The sequence below is a fragment of the Penicillium psychrofluorescens genome (genome assembly GCF_964197705.1).
Source record: "Penicillium psychrofluorescens genome assembly, chromosome: 1".
NCBI classification, from domain to species: Eukaryota; Fungi; Ascomycota; class Eurotiomycetes; order Eurotiales; family Aspergillaceae; genus Penicillium; species Penicillium psychrofluorescens.
In genome coordinates this window covers 335,852-356,359 of record NC_133439.1, presented here as the reverse complement: position 1 = coordinate 356,359, position 20,508 = coordinate 335,852, and the positions used below count along the sequence as shown (strand labels likewise).

At 54.3% G+C, this 20,508-nt stretch overlaps 7 protein-coding genes across 7 annotated transcripts; 5 read left to right on the top strand and 2 right to left on the bottom strand.

The window, feature by feature from the left end:
- Positions 1-4,813: 4,813 nt before the first annotated feature.
- On the bottom strand, positions 4,814-4,984 carry PFLUO_LOCUS112 (uncharacterized protein; the record flags this gene model as incomplete). Its single annotated transcript, XM_073778134.1, has 1 exon — positions 4,814-4,984. One exon carries the CDS (start codon positions 4,982-4,984, stop codon positions 4,814-4,816), a length of 171 nt encoding a protein of 56 aa, XP_073634211.1.
- A 1,213-nt stretch (positions 4,985-6,197) lies between these two features.
- On the top strand, positions 6,198-7,051 carry PFLUO_LOCUS111 (uncharacterized protein; the record flags this gene model as incomplete). The annotated part of the gene is made up of 2 exons (XM_073778123.1): positions 6,198-6,622; positions 6,694-7,051. 2 exons carry the CDS (start codon positions 6,198-6,200, stop codon positions 7,049-7,051), a joined length of 783 nt encoding a protein of 260 aa, XP_073634210.1.
- A 334-nt stretch (positions 7,052-7,385) lies between these two features.
- PFLUO_LOCUS110 (Peptidyl-prolyl cis-trans isomerase cyp15) lies at positions 7,386-9,372 on the bottom strand (the record flags this gene model as incomplete). Its single annotated transcript, XM_073778112.1, has 3 exons — positions 7,386-8,821; positions 8,875-9,252; positions 9,309-9,372. 3 exons carry the CDS (start codon positions 9,370-9,372, stop codon positions 7,386-7,388), a joined length of 1,878 nt encoding a protein of 625 aa, XP_073634209.1.
- Positions 9,373-9,519: 147 nt separating this feature from the next.
- On the top strand, positions 9,520-11,273 carry PFLUO_LOCUS109 (T-complex protein 1 subunit beta; the record flags this gene model as incomplete). The annotated part of the gene is made up of 4 exons (XM_073778100.1): positions 9,520-9,522; positions 9,571-9,728; positions 9,783-11,157; positions 11,214-11,273. 4 exons carry the CDS (start codon positions 9,520-9,522, stop codon positions 11,271-11,273), a joined length of 1,596 nt encoding a protein of 531 aa, XP_073634208.1.
- A 591-nt stretch (positions 11,274-11,864) lies between these two features.
- PFLUO_LOCUS108 (uncharacterized protein) lies at positions 11,865-13,346 on the top strand (the record flags this gene model as incomplete). Its single annotated transcript, XM_073778089.1, has 3 exons — positions 11,865-11,955; positions 12,016-12,710; positions 12,759-13,346. The coding sequence occupies 3 exons, from the start codon at positions 11,865-11,867 to the stop codon at positions 13,344-13,346; spliced, it is 1,374 nt and encodes a 457-aa protein (XP_073634207.1).
- A 754-nt stretch (positions 13,347-14,100) lies between these two features.
- Positions 14,101-17,592, top strand: PFLUO_LOCUS107 (bifunctional endoribonuclease/protein kinase ire1; the record flags this gene model as incomplete). The annotated part of the gene is made up of 2 exons (XM_073778078.1): positions 14,101-17,081; positions 17,136-17,592. 2 exons carry the CDS (start codon positions 14,101-14,103, stop codon positions 17,590-17,592), a joined length of 3,438 nt encoding a protein of 1,145 aa, XP_073634206.1.
- Positions 17,593-18,119: 527 nt separating this feature from the next.
- On the top strand, positions 18,120-20,309 carry PFLUO_LOCUS106 (bifunctional endoribonuclease/protein kinase ire1; the record flags this gene model as incomplete). The annotated part of the gene is made up of 2 exons (XM_073778067.1): positions 18,120-18,346; positions 18,407-20,309. 2 exons carry the CDS (start codon positions 18,120-18,122, stop codon positions 20,307-20,309), a joined length of 2,130 nt encoding a protein of 709 aa, XP_073634205.1.
- Between the last annotated feature and the right edge of the window lie 199 nt (positions 20,310-20,508).

Here is a 20,508-nt window from a genome sequence, read left to right as displayed (position 1 = left end):
GGCGCTCAGTGCGACCTGTAAGCAAGCCAAGGAACGGATGGGTAGCAAGGTGTACGTGGTGGTGAGATAGCTGATCTGTTCGAAACTGGGGCCTCGTCAGTGAGACTGCCGATCTTTGTTCTTCATTCTTTTAGAATAAGGTGGTTCGAGAGATGTTTAATCTTAGTCACATTTATTGTGTGGTATCTGGCGACATGTAATAATAATGATCCAGTTTGATTTTCTTATAGGTTCTGAATTTGGTGGTTTGAAGGCGGGTTCAGCCTCTGTGCCTGGAAAGCTAAGTACGTAGCCTGATATGCCTCTCGTCCAAGCTGCCTTCCTTGTGATTTTAGCCCAAACCCAACGCGCCCTAGTGCCATCCTCTGGTAGCTTGTAGCTTGTTATCCCATCGGATATTGCAGTGCCGACTTCTTAGTATGGTCCGAGCCCACTTTGAAAGCCTCCACTAGATGGCCGACTGGCTCGTCCGCGGGCAAACATTTGGGAGTACCAGGAATTCGCTGAAAGGAACCTGCTCATGTGGACCCACTCTCAAGTGCAAAGCTTGGGAGCACCCTCAGAACGCCAACTAACTATGCAGCGTAATACTCGCTCTATAGACATTACAAATATTCTTAGGTAACAATTTGAATCCCCAATTTAAGGAATAGCTTTCTAATATTAGCATAACAAACTGATTATGTACCGAAGGTAACTGCTCACAAGTTCACCACATGGGAGCACTTAGAGGAGCGGGTCCAAATGGGCAGGGTACTTTCAGCTGGGACTCTCCCATCCGCCCTGTTCTTAGCGCGGTTGATTCAAGGCATACACCACCGATGTTACCCGAATCATTAGCAGCGTCTGGGAACTTGTGCTCGACAATCTTAAATTGGAAATCTAGCGGCGCTGCAATGCACCAAAAATGGCTTAGCCTCATGCTAATCCCCACGAGCCCGCGGCGCAGCAATACACCGAAAATGGCTTAGCCTCGTGCCAATCCCCACGAGCCCGCGGCGCAGCAATACACCTAAAATGGTTTAGCCTCATGCCAATCCCAGCGAGCCCGCGGCCCCTCGTCCGGCTTGTCATACACTTCCTTCTTCCTCGTCCGCTGAAGGAATTGGCCTATTCTCCCAGACACGTGCGAGTCGATTCTGCGCACCGTTATAAGGAGATCTTCTTAAGTGGAAGTGCTGCGAAATTTGGTTGATTAGAGCTACAAGACTCAACCGATTCTAAAACCAGTGCAAGGCATAATAACCTTACTGAGTAATACTCACGACCCTGTAACCCGTCTTAATCAAGCCAAACTCCTCGACCACCTCTTCATACAGCCACCCGCCAACATCCTTTCTGGAGATCGTATACGATGGATTGGTGGGTACCTGAGGTGTCAGCCCCCGCTGCCGCTGATAGATAGACTTTCCCGTTTGGGAGATCACTTAGGAATCCACTCCTCTTCTCTCGCTTCTTCGTCTGTAGTGTGATCTCCAAAGGTCAGGTCCTCGCTATGACGCGTCTCGACTTCCTCTGAGACTGCGTGCCATCAACTAGTAAAACTACCGGGTATTCAGATGTGACAATGATGAAAATGATGGTATTCAGGCTAGCTATCATATCTGTATTGATAGTGGCAGAGAAGCCGAAGAAGTCTACAATGTGGAAATTGCCCTGGACGCCTAGTTTCCATGATGGGAAATCAGGTGATCAGGATGCGGCAGATGGACCAACTACCGTACAGTAGTAAAATACTAGTGGAATTTTTCCCCTGACACAAAAACTACGACACTCGCCCCCAAGGCCCCCCAAGGCCCTCACCGCTGTCAGTGAAGGCGAGTACTTGAGCTTCCTTGTGCTCTTATTTTACTATTATCAGCTTCATAATACCTCTATCTGCTATCATTTAACTTATTACTGCCCACTTCTGATTCATCCCCCGTTAGGCGAATTACCGTGAAATGCTTCGTTTACCAAATGAACTGCTGCAGTGTACCGCAGAGAATCTGCAATTCGCGAAGCATTTAAATGCTTTTGCGCGAACGAATACCCGCCTTTACAATCTCCTCAATCCGTATCTTTATCGGTACGATGTGCAACAACATGGAAGTTCAGCATTATTCTGGGCTGCAAAATACGGGCAAGAGGGGACGGCTCAAGAATCGCTAGAAGAAGGAGCTCAAGTTCAACCTCTGCGTGAATCTGATCCAACGCCGCTATCTTTAGCAGCAGGGAACGGCCATGAGGCCGTTGTTAAGCTGCTGCTCGCTATAGAGGATGTCGATCCAGACTCTGAGGATTCTGATGGACGGACGCCGCTATCTTTAGCGGCAGGGAACGGTCATGAGGCCGTTGTTAAGCTGCTGCTCGCTATAGAGGATGTCGATCCAGACTCTGAGGATTCTGATGGACAGACGCCGCTATCGTTAGCAGCAGGAAATGGGCATGAGGCAGTTGTTAAGCTACTACTCACTATAGAGGATGTCGACCCAGACTTTGAGACTTCTGATGGACGGACGCCGCTATCGTTAGCAGCAGGGAACGGCCATGAGGCAGTTGTTAAGCTGCTACTCGCTGAAGAGGATGTCGATCCAGACTCTAAGGATTATGATGGACAGACGCCGCTATCGTTAGCAGCAAGAAATGGGCGTGAGGCAGTTGTTAAGCTGCTACTCGCTGAAGAGGATGTCGATCCAGACTCTAAGGATTATGATGGAGAGACGCCGCTATCGTTAGCAGCATTGAGAGGCCGCGAGGCAGTTGTTAAGCTACTACTCGCTATAGACGGCGTTGACCCAAACTCTAAGGATCATTATGGATGGCCGCCGCTATTTTTGGCAGCATTGCACGGCCATGAGGCAGTTGTTAAGCTACTACTCGCTATAGACGGCGTTGATCCAAACTCTAAGGATATTGATGGACAGACGCCGCTATTGTTAGCAGCAGGGGATGGCCATACGGCAGTTGTTGAGCTACTACTCGCTATAGATGGCGTCGACCTAGACTCTAAGGATTCTGATGGACAGACGCCGCTATCGTTGGCGATAGAGAACGGGCATGAGGCAGTAGTCAAGCTACTGCTCGCCGTAGACGACGTCGAGTAAATCAATAATTCCAAACATGTTAAGCTTCTCATGATCTAGATCCACCCCCATCGAATCCAATCCTCGATTTCCTCCTCAGAGCGTCGGATTTTATAGCCGCTGTGACCGGGCTACCAGATCAGGAGAGAAAATGACGAAGTTATTCAAATTGAGTGCTATGGACGACGGGACTTCCAAGTTGGCGAAGGGAAAGAAGAAGAAGAAACAAAGAGAGTCTGCTATCTACAGAACCCATATCACGTGCCAGGCACAGTCGCCTTAGGCACCGCTCATCAGGTTGGTCACAGCCGCGATCCTTATACATTGGTTCCCAAAAGCCGCATTCCTTTATAGACATGGTGATGGCGGGCAGTCTCAGAGGAAGTCGGGACGCGTCATCATGCCGAGGACCTGAACGTGGAGATCACACTACAGACCAAGAAGCGAGAGAAGATGAGTGCATTTCTAAGTGATCTGGAAGGTCTATCGATTGGCGGCAGTGGGCGCTGACACCTCAGGCACCTACACATCCATCAGGAGGGAGGGTGACTAAAAGTGCTCGGCGGGTGCAGAATAGTGGTGGTGCCACACTGGTGGGCGGTCAAGCGGCGACTCGCTCTGGGTGTTCCGAGAGGAAAGGCGGCCGTTTCTGGCCTCAGATTTTCACAGGTCACCATATTCTATCTTGAAATAACTATTGCCGATCTATTTTGAAGCGTTGTACCTACTGATCTGGACACGATCGCCAACACTAATTTCGACTATGCTCAAATGGCCCCCTGTAGCTGTATTGCTTGCGGGGCAACCGATCCTGGACCCAGTATATTTTCCCTAATTGAGTAAACCGGAGTCTTATTCGGCATCTATAGTTGAAAATTACTAATATGGAGTACGTAAGTTATTTAACTAAGGAGGACTAGATGACTATATATAAATAGGACCCCCCTCTTAAAAGAAATGAAGATTGGTTTTTGACATTTTACTACTATATTCCTCAACCATTCGCTTATCTTGGGGAGCTTGTTTTTCTACATTCTTTACCGAATAGTACTCGCCGCGATCATGAAGTTTTCTCTCCCGCTATTTCTAGGTGTGGCTATCTGCTCTACCTCCGCGCTCGCCTGCGGTAACCCAGGGGACGGCTGCGATGTCCCGGACCAGTTTGACTGCCAGTGCAACGGGGGAAATGTGGTAAGTTTGTTTGCAAAGTTTCTTACTTCCCACTTCTTTGCTATTTCTTGTCTATTAGTTTGTGCCTACTTACGTATTATTCGTGTAGGTAAAATGTGTTCAAGCCCCGAGCGACCCGTCAGATGGATCTTTATTAAATGGGTGTAAGTCTCGCTAAACCTCGCTAGTGCACTCTTCTAGCTGGAGGGGCCGTGTCTATAACCTAATGATTTGAGGTTATAACAACTAGCATACAAATTGGTTACTAACTTTGCATAGCGGTCTATGTATGGCAAGATGACCATGATTGTTCAGTACCTCCAGACGGAGGACTCCAATGTGTTTCTGGGGCATGCACCTCTTAAAAACGCGCGCTATAGGCTACTAGGAAAGCTGAGGCAGTGTGGTAAGGATTATATCACGTCCAGTGATATTAAAGAATTTGCAAGAATGAACTCATCAAACAAATTACCTCCGCGAGGAGTAGCATAGTTGGGATGGATAATGCATGGATGTCGCCGTACTGAAATTAGAAAGGATAAAAGTGGGTGTCCTTTGTAGTGAGAGGTGTCAGAGCTCTATTTGTCCTCGTCACTGAATTCGGCATTCACATACGGAGCCGCCTTGAACAGCTGCATGATGATCAATTCTGAAGTCGTACCCGGTGTCGGCCTTTGGTGGGAGAGGTCCCCATTGTCAAACTCGCAGGTAGGCTTCTCCGGGCTAGCATCTGGGTAGTAGAAGCTCATAAGCAGCGTCCTGTCTCGAGCGCTTCGCTCATTTGTAGTAGTGATGACATTCCGTTCGATGAATTTGACTTCTTTGTACCACTTCTCTAGTGCCAATTCTGGCACTGCTCTTTAGAGACGCCGATGAAATCCGAACCAAAAGACTGTCGCCTTCTAACTCAACTCTGAACCCCTCTCGCTTGTCCGGACAGACATTCGACTCATAAAGATAGTACAAAGGGGCAGCGTCTTCTGTACTAAGTTCGCGCAAGGTTTTAGGTATGAATAAATAGACAAAGTTCAGCATCTTTTTTTTTATCAATATATATATTCTGTAGTGGTGGTGGTCGTTACATTGGTAAAGCTTAGGGAGGTGCGTAGTAGCACTTGGAGCGACGTCGTTGCCTTCTCTATGCGCGTTAATTGCATGAATGGACGATTGGGCTCTTGGGTCAGACTTTCTGCAGCTTTGCAAAAGAAGGCGTCAGTATGATAGTCCAGGCTGCGGATTCGTCCATTCTTTCTAGACTCTTTTCCCCGGTCGGCCGTTCTCGCCATAGTTTAATCAGGCCGGCCAACGGATGCGCTACGATTGGGCGATCAGGCCGCCCTAAATCGTGCTGCAGCCCATCGTCGAATAAGCAGGCGTGGCCCCTGACAGATCGGGAGTGGAACCCTCCCCCTTTTTTTCGGTATTTATTATTGTATTATTGTTGTCTCCGGAGAGGAAACGAAGAATGAACCCCCTAGAAACAGATAACGTGGTGGCAATCCTTACTACAACAGGGCGATCGGATCGCACCCGACGAGCTTGGCCAACATTCCAGTCGGGATTGACAGCTGTGACAGTTCCCGCAAACGGACACACGATGAGGAGACAGAATTGCATTATGATGAAGTAGCACTCTGTACAGTCGCACCGGCCTTGTCAAGGTGAAAAATCAATAATAAGCGACCCCACGGCTGCGTTCGGGCGTCCAACCCGACCAACTAACCAACCAATTCTCTCTCCCGCGTTTTCCTCATCTTTTCCCTTCTCTCCCGCTTCTCTTTCTTCCCGTCACTCACTCACTCGCTCGCTACTGCTCCGACTTCTTCTTATCTTCTCTATCCACGCCCGTTCCAGCATGGGCTGCTGCTGATCTCGCCCCCGTCCGTCTCCACGTGAAATCTGCCAGGGTTCCATTCTTTGCCATCCAGTCTGCCTTGAAACCGCTCTCTCCTGTAACCGACCATGTGGCTCACCAAGGGCCTCCTCCTGCTGGCGCTCTACACCGCGCCCAGCATCGCCGCCTCTATTCTCCCAACAGCCGCTTCCTCCACCTTCCCGTCGTGCGGTCTGAGCTGCTACGCCTTGACAAATGCCCAGCAGAATTGCGTGGGCAATCCCGACCAGGCCTCCTGGGTCTCCTGCTACTGCACGTCGCCCTTGCTGCCGAACTTCAAGTCCTCTGGCGCCGCCTGTAACGAGTGCAGCAGCTCCGACCAACAACTCCTCTCGACTTGGTACAACGACTACTGTAACTCGGGCGGCAAAGTTGATGATGGGAACAGCGGCGGCGCCGCCGCCGCCGTCACCACTGCCACCACCTCGTCCAGTCCATCCGCGACTTCGGCCGCTGCCTCTGCCTCGCCGTCGGGTCAGGCCACACCATCCTGGTATGTTTTCCTTTTGCCTTTTTTTGGGCCAATCGAAGTCCAATAAAAATCAATTATTAATGTTCGCGCAGGTGGAGCACCCACTATCAATGGGTGGTCATGGTGATCGTTCTGATCATCGGCTTCACCGCCATAGCCGTCGGCGGCGTCTTCTTCAAGCGCCGTTACGATGCCAAACGACCCAATCTATACCACGGCGGCAACAACAACAGCAACATGTTCTTCGATCGCAACTCGGGCGTGCTCAGTCCCGCGCCCGGCTCGATCGGCCCTGGCGGTAGTAACTGGGGCGCGTCTCCGACTCCCGGACAGTCGCGGGGTGGCTCGCGCGCCGATATCCCCTTGGGCGCCCCCGGTCCAAATGGACGTTCACGTCTGCAGAAAATGTCCATGTCCGACGATGTGGAGATCCGTGAAGTTCGGCGGTGATCGTGCACTGGGTACAGACCGTCTCTTCTGCTTCCTTGCATCGGTCGGCGTTTTGGGTTGTCGGGTTTCTTTACTGCGCTGGATGATGACTCGGTTCTTCGGGCGCCCGTCGTTTTGAGTTTTTGATTTTGGCTGGCTATATGGATCTTTTGTCTCGTCTATCTTTCTGTTTGATTGCTTTCTATCGGCTGATATATATCGTGTATGCTTACTTCCGCCTATAAAATCTCGACCCACGGCCGTTTGGGTTGACATGTACATAGCGGCGCGATTGCGCCATGGAAATGTTTGCAATATCTTTGCTCTGGTAGACGCTATCTTATTTTATACAAATTTATGAGATGGAGATGCTGACGATCTTGATGTCAACCTCGGGCTTCTCGTCTTTGGTTTTGACGTTCTCGATCTTGTGCACAATGTCCAGACCCTGTACTGCACGACCAAAAACAGTATGCTTGTTGTCCAGCCACGGCGTCTTCTCCGTCGTGATGAAGAACTGGCTACCATTCGTGTTCGGCCCCGCGTTGGCCATCGAGAGTGTGTAGGGCTTGTCGTGTTTCAGACTCGAGAACTCGTCCGCAAACTCGCCTCCCCAGATGGACTCGCCGCCTGTCCCGTCCCCTTGAGGGTCGCCACCCTGGATCATGAATTTGCGAATCACCCGGTGGAAAATGGTGTTGTTGTAGTAGCCCTTCCGCGCATGCGTCACAAAGTTCTCGACCGTTCGTGGGGCGGCAGAAGGGAACAGGCGTAGATGGATATCGCCCATCGTCGTGTGCAGAATGGCAGCCGTGCCACTCTCCGCCGTCTTGGCCGTGGCCGCACCGGTGCCGCCGGCGGTCTGTGTGGGTTTCTCATTCTGGACGTCGCGACTCGACCGTGAAATGTCCGCTTCGTTGGTGAACATGTAGAAGCGCAACTTGGCGAACCCCGTAGACACGAGAATTGGATCGCGCTCCTCCGCTTCCTGGAGAAGGGGGTTGCTGCTGGCAGCCATTGAGACTGTCACCACTCCTTTCCGCTGCGGCTGGCCTTGATAGAGGGCCAGGTTCAAAGCGCGGAAGGGCTCTTCACGCCCGTAGACTCGCACCACGCGGTTCGTGTACGTATTGATGCACTTGATCCCGTAAAGCGACCCGTACATCAGAAAGTGGCCGGACTCGTCAAATGTGACATTGACCTTGTTGCGTGTCGACTCTCCTTCAAGTTCCCGTTCGACTCCGAGCCGCCGTCCGAATTCCACCGCGTCCAGAGTGTACGGTGCAGTCCCGGCCTGCTGCATATCCGTGATTGTTGCCAGCGACTCGTCGTAAGTACGATAAAGCTTTCCCGTCGCAAAGTCGAACACGCGCACCTGGCGGTCTGGGAATGAAACCGTGGCGAATTGGTCACCGGACGGGGAGATTGTGATGGCTGTCGGCGTAGACTTGGCCTTCTTGAACGCAAATAAATTTGTTGATGACTTCAACTCGAAGACATTGTCTGGTTTCTCAAACGATCCGTCCCCGGCACGCCAGTACTCGATCATTCCTGACTCGTCCGCTGAGACGACGCAGTCATATGCGTTGTTAAAGGCCAACGAGACCACGGGACTACGGTGAATGGCCGAAACGGTGTGGAGAGGTTGGGGATTTTCGCCGCGGCCATCAAACACCTGCACTGTACTGCTCGATTCGTCGGTCACTGCCAAAAGCGGCAGAGAAGCTCCGCGCCGGTGTACCCAGCAGACGCAGCGCGGCATGAATTCGAGCGTATACATGGACAAAAGATCTACCGCGGTCAGCAATGAAGTCAATTGGGCCCATGCCGGATTTGGGACTCACCGAAAGTAATCACATCGAAAATCTTGACCGTCTTATCAGCTCCGGAGGTCGCAAAACTGCGGCCATCGGCGCTGACGCTAACACTCCGAATCTCGCCCGGATGCGCGCGAAACTCTTTGACGAACTCGATCCCCTCAGCCATCTTCTTCCAAAACTTGACCACCCCATCCACAGAGCTGGTGATCACAAAGTCGGTGAATGGCGTGACCGTCACGAAGGACAATTGCTCCTTGTGCATGAGCGACTTGGAGTACCGCGCCGAAGCTGGCAGTGCCTTCACATAGACCTTCTCAAAGGGCAGCTTCCGTCGCTTCTTCTTGGGAGCTACCTCGGTGGGCAGCGCAGGACCGAAATCATCGTCGGAGGAGTCGTCGGCGCCTAATGATTGACGAGGTCAGTGTCGATGCTCGGCTGAGCTGAGGGGCAGCACTCACCATCCTCGTCCGCGTCGACGGCCGAGTGCGGTCGCTTGCTGGAGGGATTGGCAGCATCTGCCATGGTTCGTGAGGGGATACAAGTGGGAGAAGAATAAATGTGGAGAAGGAAGAAAGACGACGAAATGCAGGCGGTGAAAGCCACCAAACCAATTTCTCCTGTTCCTTCCCCCGCTGCAACAATAATCAACACCAACATTGACTGGCAACCATGGTATGCGACCCCTGTGTCTGACATCTTATCAATAACTGACTTGCCCAGGCGTCTTTCGGCAATCCCACACAGATCTTTGCCGACGATGTTATCGAGGAGAAGGGCGAGAACGCCCGTCTGTCCGCCTTTGTGGGCGCCATCGCCGTCGGAGACCTCGTGAAGAGCACGCTGGGCCCGAAGGGCATGGACAAGATCCTACAATCTGCGTACGTGCAAAGCCCGACAACCAAGAACAACCGCTGACATGGTGAGGGGCATAGGTCGACCGGCGAAATCCTCGTGACAAATGACGGTGCTACGATTCTCAAGTCAATCGCTTTGGACAACGCCGCCGCGAAGGTCCTGGTCAACATTTCCAAGGTTCAGGATGATGAGGTGGGTGATGGCACAACATCGGTCACCGTGCTGGCCGCCGAGCTCCTGCGCGAGGCCGAGAAATTGGTCAGCAGCAAGATCCATCCCCAGACCATCATCGAAGGGTACCGGATCGCCAGCCGGGCTGCCCTCGCCGCTCTCGAGTCAGTGGCCGTCGACCGCAGCCAGGACCCAGAGTCCTTCCGCAAAGACTTGCACTCGATCGCCCGCACGACGCTCAGCTCCAAGGTGCTGGCTCAAGATCGGGACCACTTTGCTCGGTTGGCCTGTGAGGCTGTCTTGCGTCTCAAAGGCTCGACCGACCTCAGCCACATCCAAGTGATTAAAAAGGCGGGTGGAAAGCTGAGCGACTCCTACCTCGACGAAGGTTTTATTCTCGACAAGAAGATTGGTGTCAACCAGCCCAAGCGGCTGGAGAATGCCAAGATCCTCGTGGCCAACACCGCCATGGACACGGATAAGGTCAAGATCTTTGGAGCTCGGGTCAAAGTTGAGTCAACAGGCAAGTTGGCCGAGTTGGAGAAGGCAGAACGCGAGAAGATGCGTGCCAAGGTGGAGCGGATCAAGTCTCATGGCATCAACTGCTTCGTCAACCGCCAACTTATCTATAACTGGCCTGAGCAGCTGTTCACCGAAGCTGGGATCATGTCTATTGAGCACGCCGACTTTGATGGCATTGAGCGCTTGGCGCTGGTGACGGGCGGCGAAATAGCCTCCACCTTTGACCACCCGGAGCAGGTGAAGCTCGGCGGGTGCGACCTGATCGAGGAGGTGATCATCGGCGAGGACACGTTGATCAAGTTCTCCGGTGTGTCCGCCGGCCAGGCGTGCACCATCGTGCTCCGCGGTGCCACGGAGCAACTGCTGGACGAGGCCGAGCGATCGCTCCACGACGCCCTGGCCGTGCTGTCTCAGACGGTCAAGGATCCCCGCATTACGCTTGGTGGTGGGTGCGCCGAGATGGTCATGGCTAAGGCCGTGGAACAGGCCGCGCAGAACACCACCGGCAAGAAGCAGCTGGCGGTGGACTCCTTCGCCCATGCGCTCAAGCAGCTGCCGACCATCCTGGCGGACAATGCTGGACTGGACTCGAGCGACCTGGTGACACGACTGCGCCAGGCCATCAACAACGGCATGACCAGCTCCGGGCTGGACCTACTGACGCCCGGTGGTGGCATTGCGGACATGCGTGATCTCGGCGTGGTGGAGGCCTACAAGTTGAAGAAGGCGGTGGTGTCATCGGCTTCGGAGGCCGCTGAGGTATGTCCCCTCTTCCTTCTGCTATTTGGATTGTATCTGTACTAACCCGGCTCTAGCTGCTTCTGCGTGTGGACAACATCATTCGGGCGGCTCCCCGTCGGCGGGAGCGGATGTAATAGATATGTTTTACCTGCCTCGATCCAAAAATGAATACATAGATTTGTGCTTGTGGAATGTGGTCCCCGGTCCGCGTGGTTTATTTACTCTGTAGCCTCGTGACTGCATGGTGTCGATAATCTATCTGCAGGTACATACGCTTGGACCCTAGAAGACTCCGTGCGTGAAAATAGGGGCGGGGTTAATATTCGGTTGGCGGGTCACCCAGTCCGACAAGTGTAGCCGTCATCGGTATCTTGTTTGTAGTATAGGAAGTACCGGATGTCGAGCATGCAGTAAAATCCCCATCACCGCGTCATCCTATTCCGCCAGTCATAATATGTAATCCATAGTAATACCACATACGATGTAGTGATTGATCCCTATTGAATCAAGCTCAATTAAAGTCGGCGCTTGTGTGGGCCTGAGCACCCGCGGATCCACCGACTCGACTGTATACTCCTGCGCTCTACCTCCGGTTCGCTGCGGCTGCCTTACCCATGGCTCAGTCACACACCTCTCTCTCTTTCTTGCTGCCGCTTCCCTCTTTTTTTTTTCGCTGCACGATTCACTCTCGTTTCAATGCTTCTTCCTCCCCCCGAACCCTCCCCATGATTCGGTCGCAGTGGTTTTCTCCCCTCTTGGCCGGCTTGCTCGCCGTCCCGGCGGCTCTTGCGATTGAGCTGAACATTGACGATCCCAGTCGGCGCTCCCCCCACAGCCTATGGGCCATGGTTCGTGGCTAATCGCATATTCTGGCAGATTCCCTCAAGGATGTGGCCAAGCAGGCCGCAACTGACATGATCGCCTACTACAACGGCCGCGCATCCAGCGCCATCCCCGGTAAAATGGACGGCACCTGGTGGGAAGGTGGTGCCATGTTCATGACCCTCATCCAGTACTGGTACTGGACCGGCGACAGTCAGTTCAACGGCATCGTTCAGGACGGCATGTACTTTCAAAAGGGTAATGACGACTATTTCCCATCCAACTACAGCCAGTATCTCGGCAACGACGACCAAGTATTCTGGGGATTGGCCGCCATGACCGCTGCGGAAGTGAATTTCCCGGAGCAGGATAGCGAGCCGTCGTGGCTGGCGCTCGCTCAAGGTGTATTCAACACCCAGGTGCCGCGTTGGGATAGCAGTAGCTGCCGTGGTGGGATGCGTTGGCAGATCTGGCCCTGGCAGGACGGATATACCACCAAGAACGCCATCTCCAACGGAGGGCTGTTTCAGCTCGCGGCTCGTCTGGCCCGTTTCACCAGCAACCACACCTATTCCGACTGGGCGGAACGCATCTGGGACTGGAGTGCCACAACCCCACTGTTGAGCGAGTCCGGCTGGACCATCGCCGACACGACCTCGTGTGCCTCTCAATGCACGGATCACGGCGATCTCCAATGGAGCTACAATTACGGCACGTACATCAGCGGTGCCGCCTACATGTACAACCACGTATGTTCCCCGAGGGGCGGAATGCAGCCATAGCTAACCCAGGATTAGACTGATGGTGCGGAGAAATGGAAGGATGGAATCAACGGGCTGTGGGGGACCTCACAGCAGTTCTTCCCGACCCTAGGGTTCGATGGGGATGGGGGCAACACCATGGCCGAGATCAGCTGCGAGCTCGGCGAGAACTGCGACCGCAATCAATCCTGCTTCAAGGCATTCTTTTCCACCTGGCTTGCCTTCATGACCACCCTCGTGCCCTTCACCGCCGAGCAGGTCATGGCCAAGCTCCGGACGAGTGCGCAGGGAGCAGCCAAGCAATGCACGGGCGGTATTAGCGGCCAACACTGCGGGCGGCGGTGGTATCAGTCGACCTGGGACGGCACGCAGGGTCTAGAGCAGCAGATGAGCGCGCTAGGCATCTTTTCTGCGAGCCTGGTTGACGACCAACAAGCACCCCTGACGTCAACGACGGGCGGAACCTCGAAGAGCAACCCGGGTGCCGGGACAGCTAACTCGGACAATGATGTTGTCCGGTTGCGAGCCATCCACACGAGCGATCAGGCTGGCGCGGGTATCGTGACCGTCATGTTCGTGGCCGGATGGGTGCTGGCCGTGACGTGGATGATCCGGGGCGGTTGAGGGAAGTCGATACATCTCCGCTTGCCGTTGTATGTGAATGTCTGTCTGGATCTACCATGGCGTTTCTCGTGACTCGGAGTGACCGGTCTTCTGATAGTGGGTGAACTATGATGGACTCGTGCTTATCCCTGTTGTTGGTTGGGTTTGATCAGGCCCTATACATACATCATCAATAATGCCAGGGGGCCTTGACCCCCACCCACGCTGGGGGCCGTAAAAAGGGCTCAATTCATCCATTCCTTGAGAGGGTGTCTAGAAGAAAGTAAATAAATCCATTCAGATCGCAGTGTGCCACCGACGGGGATGCACCCTCCTGCCGAGTATCGCCCGTACCCGACCCGGTACCTTGCAGTCTGCCGAAGGGAGGCGGGAGGCTGGTCACTCCTGTAAGCGTACCCGTGTATTACGCACGCACACGCACGCACGATCCTTCAGGCGGCGTCTTTTCCTCCTTTTCTTCCCATCCTCCTTTTTCCTGCATCTCTCCTCGATATCTCTTACCTCTCTCCCTCATCCGCTTAACCGTCTGTCCTTCACAACATACCAAGGTCCATCCCAAACTCTCTGGTGGGGGATGCTCCGCTATCCGCATTCTCGACTCACACTACCCGCTCCACAATTCTCGGTGTCCCTTTGTTTCGATTCCTCCTGTCCTCCTGTCCTCCACCACTCTCCCAACCCTCCCTCGCCACAACTCATGAGACGCACACCGTCTCGCCGCTGAGCTCTCCCCCACTGTGCTGACCTTCCCACAATGCGGTGGCGGCTGCCGGGTGCCCGTTCGACCCTCCCCGCCAGTGTCGCCCTTCTCCTTCTGCCGGTCCTGGTTGCTCCGCAGCAGCAACCAGCCCATCATGGATCGGCCCCGCGTGTGTCCGTGCCGTTAGTCTCGGACTCTTCGACGCATGACACGGCCTCACTGGCCGAACCCCCCCTCGTGAAATCCTACGATGCGAGCGCCCTAGCAACTCTGGCTCTGGCGGGCTCCGGCCGCGCCGTTCGAGCCCCTCCTGCCCAGGCCAGCAGCACCGCTGCTGGTCTGGCTCCGCAGCTTCACGCGCGGTCCTTGCAGGACTGGGAGGTTGAGGACTTTGTGCTGCTGGCGACCGTCGACGGAACCATTCACGCCCGAGACCGCAAGACCGGTGCCGCTCGCTGGGCCCTAGAGGTGCCCAGCAGCCCCATGGTCGAGAGCATTTACCATCGAGCTAATCGCTCGAGTTTTGATGATACCCAGCCCGAGGACGACTTTTTGTGGATCGTCGAACCCAGCCAGGATGGCAGCTTGTACATTTACAGCCCTGGCCCGGATGCGGGGCTACAGAAGCTTGGTTTAACTGTCAAGCAGTTGGTGGACGAAACTCCTTATTCCGGTATTGAGCCTGCCGTGACATACACTGCCCGGAAGGAGACTACATTGTACACCATTGATGCCCGCACGGGAAGCATCTTACGGGTATTCAGTTCTCGTGAGCCTTTCACCGCCGGACAGGGGTGCCGGAAGGTAGATGGGCAGGAGTTGGATCCCGAACAATGCGAAAACACATCCGGCACTCTCGTCCTCGGTCGGGTCGAATACGCGGTCGCCATCCAAAACACCGAGACCGGCGATCCCATCTGCACACTGAAATACTCCGAGTGGGCTCCAAATAATCGCGACATGGATCTTCAGAGCCAATATTATAAGTCTATGGACCTGAGCCACATCTACAGCATGCACGATGGCGTGGTGTTAGGCTTCGATCATTCTCGAATGGACCGGGCCCGATTCAGGCAGCACTTTTCTTCGCCCGTCGTACGGGTCTTCGACATCGTTCGCCCCGCAGCCAAGGATTCAACAGACACCCTCCTTCCACTGGTCCTCTTATCGCAGCCTTTGCAGCCCCCAGATCCAGATTACGGAACTCTGCACGATGAGCGAGACTTGCGTGTGTTCATTGAGACGACCAGGGCCGGCGGTTGGTATGCCCTATCAGAAGAAACATATCCGTTAGTGACAGGGCGCGCCTCCATGGCCCCGTGCTACGAGAAAGATTTCTTCCGCAAGGGCCAGTCGCTTATGAGTTTGACTCAGCGTCAACAGCGAGAGGCCTTGGCGGGTGTTCATTCCCTCAACGGTCCCCATATCGTTCGGCCGCCCTTGGCCAGTATTGGTGGCTCGGCCACGGAATTGTCCAGTGGCACACCTCAGGGCGCCTTGCGCAGCCCTTCCGAATTGGCCTTGCCTCCGGCATTGCGGAATAGCACTATCATTCGCAAAGGCTGGGACAATGCGCTGGACATAATTGTGACATTGGTGCTCCTGTTCATTGGTACCTTTATCTATTTCAACTCCCATCATCTGCGGGAGCTGGCAAGACAGAAGCTTGACATCAAGAACATTATCAATGCAAATGACAAGCCTCCTCTGTCCGCTCCTTCGACGCCGATTGTCGAGACTGCGCCGGACCTGAATCGGACATCCTCGCCGAGACGCCCTGTTCCCAGTGGACCTGTAGACGTGAAAATGTCGGGCGCCCAAGCCGATGCAGAAGAAACTTCACGATCTCCTCGCAACGGCAATGTACTGCCCCTCGATGCCACACCGCGTATTCGAATTCGAGAACCGTCTCGTGATCCTGGTGACGAGGATGTGGATGAACTTGAGCTCGCTGAACATGGACAGCCCACCAAGAAAAAGAAGCGTTCCCGCGGAACCCGTGGGGGCAAAGGACACCGACGCAAGGAGAAGCCCGGCGCTGAGGACAATACGCAAGACACAGCCGATCAAGTGGTGGACCAAGTCAACGCCTTGGCTCCGCAGCCACGGCTGGAACCCGATGTGCAGCTGAGTCGCACGGTATCCAACGAGATTATGGAGATGGATGGCGTTCTCCGCATTGGCCGTCTCCAGGTGTTTACCGACGTCGTACTAGGCCACGGCAGCCACGGGACTGTGGTCTACCGTGGATCTTTCGATGGACGCAATGTGGCCGTGAAACGCATGCTGATGGAATTTTACGATATTGCCTCTCACGAGGTCGGTTTATTGCAAGAAAGTGACGATCATAACAATGTGATCCGATATTTCTGCCGTGAGCAGGCTACGGGCTTTCTGTACATTGGTCTCGAGCTTTGCCCGGCGTCTCTGCAGGATGTGGTTGAACGCCCATCTAAGTTCCCGGACCTGGTTCAGGGTGGCTTGGACATGCCCGACGTTCTACGTCAGATCATCTCTGGAGTTCGGTACTTGCACTCCCTCAAGATTGTTCACCGAGACCTGAAGCCCCAGAACATTCTAGCGGCCATGCCTCGTGGCCGTACGAGCTCGCGATCCTTGCGACTCCTCATTTCCGACTTCGGACTGTGCAAGAAACTGGAAGACAACCAAAGCTCATTCCGCGCTACCACCGCCCATGCCGCCGGCACTTCGGGATGGCGCGCGCCGGAACTCCTGGTTGATGACGATTCCCTTGGCCTTGAATCTCAGAATACGGAAACATCCGAGCCTGCCGTTGTTGACCCGCAAACCAACCGCCGGGCCACTCGTGCCATCGACATCTTCTCCTTGGGATGTGTGTTCTACTACGTCCTGACGCGCGGCAGTCACCCGTTCGACAAGAATGGCAAATTTATGCGCGAGGCCAATATCGTCAAGGGCAATTTTGACCTCCAGGAGCTGGATCAGTTGGGTGACTACGCTTTCGAAGCGGATGATCTCATCCGCTCGATGTTGTCTCTCGACCCCCGCCAACGGTATGTTTTCTCTCCTGCTCGGACGTCCCCCACCTCAAACTGACCGTCTTCCAGACCCGATGCCAGTGCAGTTCTGATGCACCCCTTCTTCTGGCCCCCGTCGGACCGACTCAGCTTCCTTTGTGACGTGTCTGATCATTTCGAGTTTGAGCCGCGTGACCCGCCATCTGATGCGCTACTGTGCCTGGAATCCGTGGCACGCCAAGTCATCGGCCCCGAGATGGATTTCCTGCGGTTATTGCCGCGTGACTTCAAGGACAACCTGGGGAAACAACGCAAGTACACGGGTTCCCGGATGCTCGATCTGTTGCGCGCTCTGCGCAACAAGCGCAACCACTATAACGATATGCCAGAGTCTCTGAAGGCGCACGTCGGTGGCTTGCCGGAGGGGTACCTGAATTTCTGGACTGTTCGGTTCCCCAGTCTGCTCATGAGCTGCCATTGGGTAATCACCGACCTCGGTCTGACGCATATTGATCGGTTCCAGCGGTATTTTGCACCCGCAGACTAGACTCGTGTGTATTTATTTGCAAATTCTTTAGCCATCTTATTGTACCTCTTTGCTTGTTAATAATCCCCCTCCTGCTGCCCGCGTCCCGTGGGTCAAACAATGTGTCGTAGAGGAACAAGCTCCGCTGTCCCTGCAGAAGAGTCGTCCTGGGTTTACTTCATCGTAGCACCCGCACAGAAATACATTCTTCTGTTTCTCTTCGGTCAGGGATTCGGCCGGTTCTCACCGAACTCTCCGCCTGCCGGCAGAAACCCGCCGTGTCAAAGTCCACTCACTACGTACCTGGATTGCCGTCTCTTCTTTGTTTGCTGAGAGCCATTGCACATAATGTACTGACTATCGCTCTTATTGTTGCCTTCTTTATTTGTGGCCGCGGGATCGACCGCGCACCTTCCTGTTTCGGCCTGCGCTCTTTTCTCCCTTTTCACTTGCTCTCTTCTTTCTCTCCCTCTTTCTCTTCCTCTCCCTCTAAACCCCACCAACAATCTCCCTCCTCTCGATGCCGACCTACTCCAGTGTTCCTCACAATGGTCCTTCTTCGGCTTCGTGTCGTGGTCTTCCCCCGGGAGCAGCTGTCGTCCACCCGCCGGATGTTCAATTTCCTGCCAAACCATGATGACCCCAATGCCTCGCTGTCGAGTTCTGCGAAACCCGCGTCGTTTTTGCTAGTTGTGCCTTCTCCCGAGGATGTCTCCCTCGCAGGGCTTTCTAGCTTGATTCAGGACAAGTGGAAGAAGCTCTATCCGGACCTTGAGTGAGTACCGGTTTTTGCGATGCAACAATGAATTACACACTAACATTTTTGTTTACATAGGCGCTTGGTTATCAAGAAGCTTCTGGATAGTGAAAACCCCACCGACGACCTCGACCCTGACATGACCGTGGCGGATGTCTTTGTGGATATTGGCAAGGCTCGCAGAGAGGGTTTGGACCAACGAGGCACTTTACATGTGATTCAGAAGCCCGCACAGTCTCCCCCTGTCCGATTTCCGTCAGTGGACATCGATTGGGATTCTGCCGCGAGCCGATGTGAGCTCCAACGAAAGACCCAACAGGAAAATTTACCTTCGATTTACGAAGACGAGGGAAAGACGGAGGCGTCAGGCTCACCGCGGCGCGCTTCTAGCGCTAGCATGTTGTCGAGCCAGCTCTCACATATCTATGACCAGCCAGATCAAGCCGAGAAGCCAACTTTACCCGCTAAGCAGCGCCACCGCGGCCTATCGCTCTCTGTCGAAACGAACGATGACAACTCCTCTGTTGAGAATCACCATAGCGCCCCTGTTGAGATACATGAGGACATCGACATGTCTACGCCTAAGAATATGAAAGAAACTCTAAGCCGCAAACGCAAACAGAGCTTAGAGCAGGCTGGACCGCGGAAGGAGCTGAGACTCCAAACGCCAGGCTCCCCGGCTTCAACCTCACACCAGAGGCGGCAGCGTGTGCCTTCGTTCTCTGGTCCGAGTCGTATTCCTGCAGACCAACTGTCAGCGTCGGAGCGTCGCCTAGGAGTAGGCATCATGACGAGCCCACCCGGCAGGAAACCGGTGCAACGACACGTCGGCGACCCCATTCCTGCACCCAATCTGACACCCGCCGCACATCAGCCTATTCTCGACAGCGCTAAGAAATTATACTCCATTTTGCGCAAGGAGTCCCCTGCTGATGGATCCCAACCGCGCGGGTCGGTATCTTTTGATGACGATAATGAGCCATCCTCGAGTTTTCCGGCCCCGACACCTACGCCCACCGAACCAGCTGGTCATCAATCGCTCCAGAAGAGAGCTCTACCCGACGGCTCCGCCAAATCGACACAGGTCCGTGCCGCGTTTCTCCCACCTGGGGTCTCTCCTGAGATGGCTCAGAAATGTGTGGATGATATTGAACTAGAAAAGCGGGAGAGAGAAGACCTGGCCCTTATGGCCGAGGATCCAAATACCAATCCAAAGGCTCTGATAATTATCAAGCGCCTGCTCACAGAATGGACCAAACTCACACGCCAGGAAAGCGCCCCTCATAGGAGGTATGACAGGATCGCGAATCGGCGCCGGAAAATGTCAAAGCTACGGAAAGATCTACAGGCTTTCACGTTTGATCGAGATACCAAAGCTGCTCCCACGTCGTCCAGCAGCAATCCCAGTCGGGCTATCCCGCCCCCTTCACCCCCGGTTGCTCCCGCGGTTTCTCCGCCTGCTCTTCGATCGTCCAACAAGAATGCCAGCCAGGCTATCCCGACCCCTTCTCCTCCCCCAGTCGCCCCAATTGAAGCTGTTCTTCCATCATCCAGCAGCAAGGCCATTCGGGCTGTCCGTCCCACTTCGCCCCCCGTTGCTCCCGCGGTTTCTCCGCCTGCTCTTCGATCGTCCAACAAGAAGGCCAGTCAGGCTATCCCGACCCCTTCTCCTCCCCCCGTTGCTCTAGCTGAAGCTGCTCTTCCATCGTCCAGCAGCAAGGCCAGTCGGGCTATTAAGCCTACTTCTCCCGCGGTTGCTCCCCCGGTTGCTTCCCCTGCTCCTCCATCAGCCGGCAGCAAGGCCACCCCTACAAATCGCCCCACCTTGAAGGGGCTGCTTGAGGAACAGCGCAGGGAAAACGCAGCCCGAGCTGCAACCCAGCAGAAGCCGATTGCCGTGGCTCCTCCGCCTCGCCGCAACATCTATGAGGAGTCAAGTGAGGAGGACAGCGAGGGCCACAGTGCCAGCGATAGTGGTTAGTCCGGTGGTTTCCCTTTGGTGTTGCTGTAGCATGACCATGGTTCGTTATCTTACGTCCATCATCCATGACAGTTGTGGTGTATGAGGAAACCAAGTGACTGATTTTCTTTTTAATGATAGATCTCGGCGACATCATGCCGGACGGACGATTGATGACCCTGCGCCGGCCATATTTGAATCAGTGAGATGGCTTCATCCT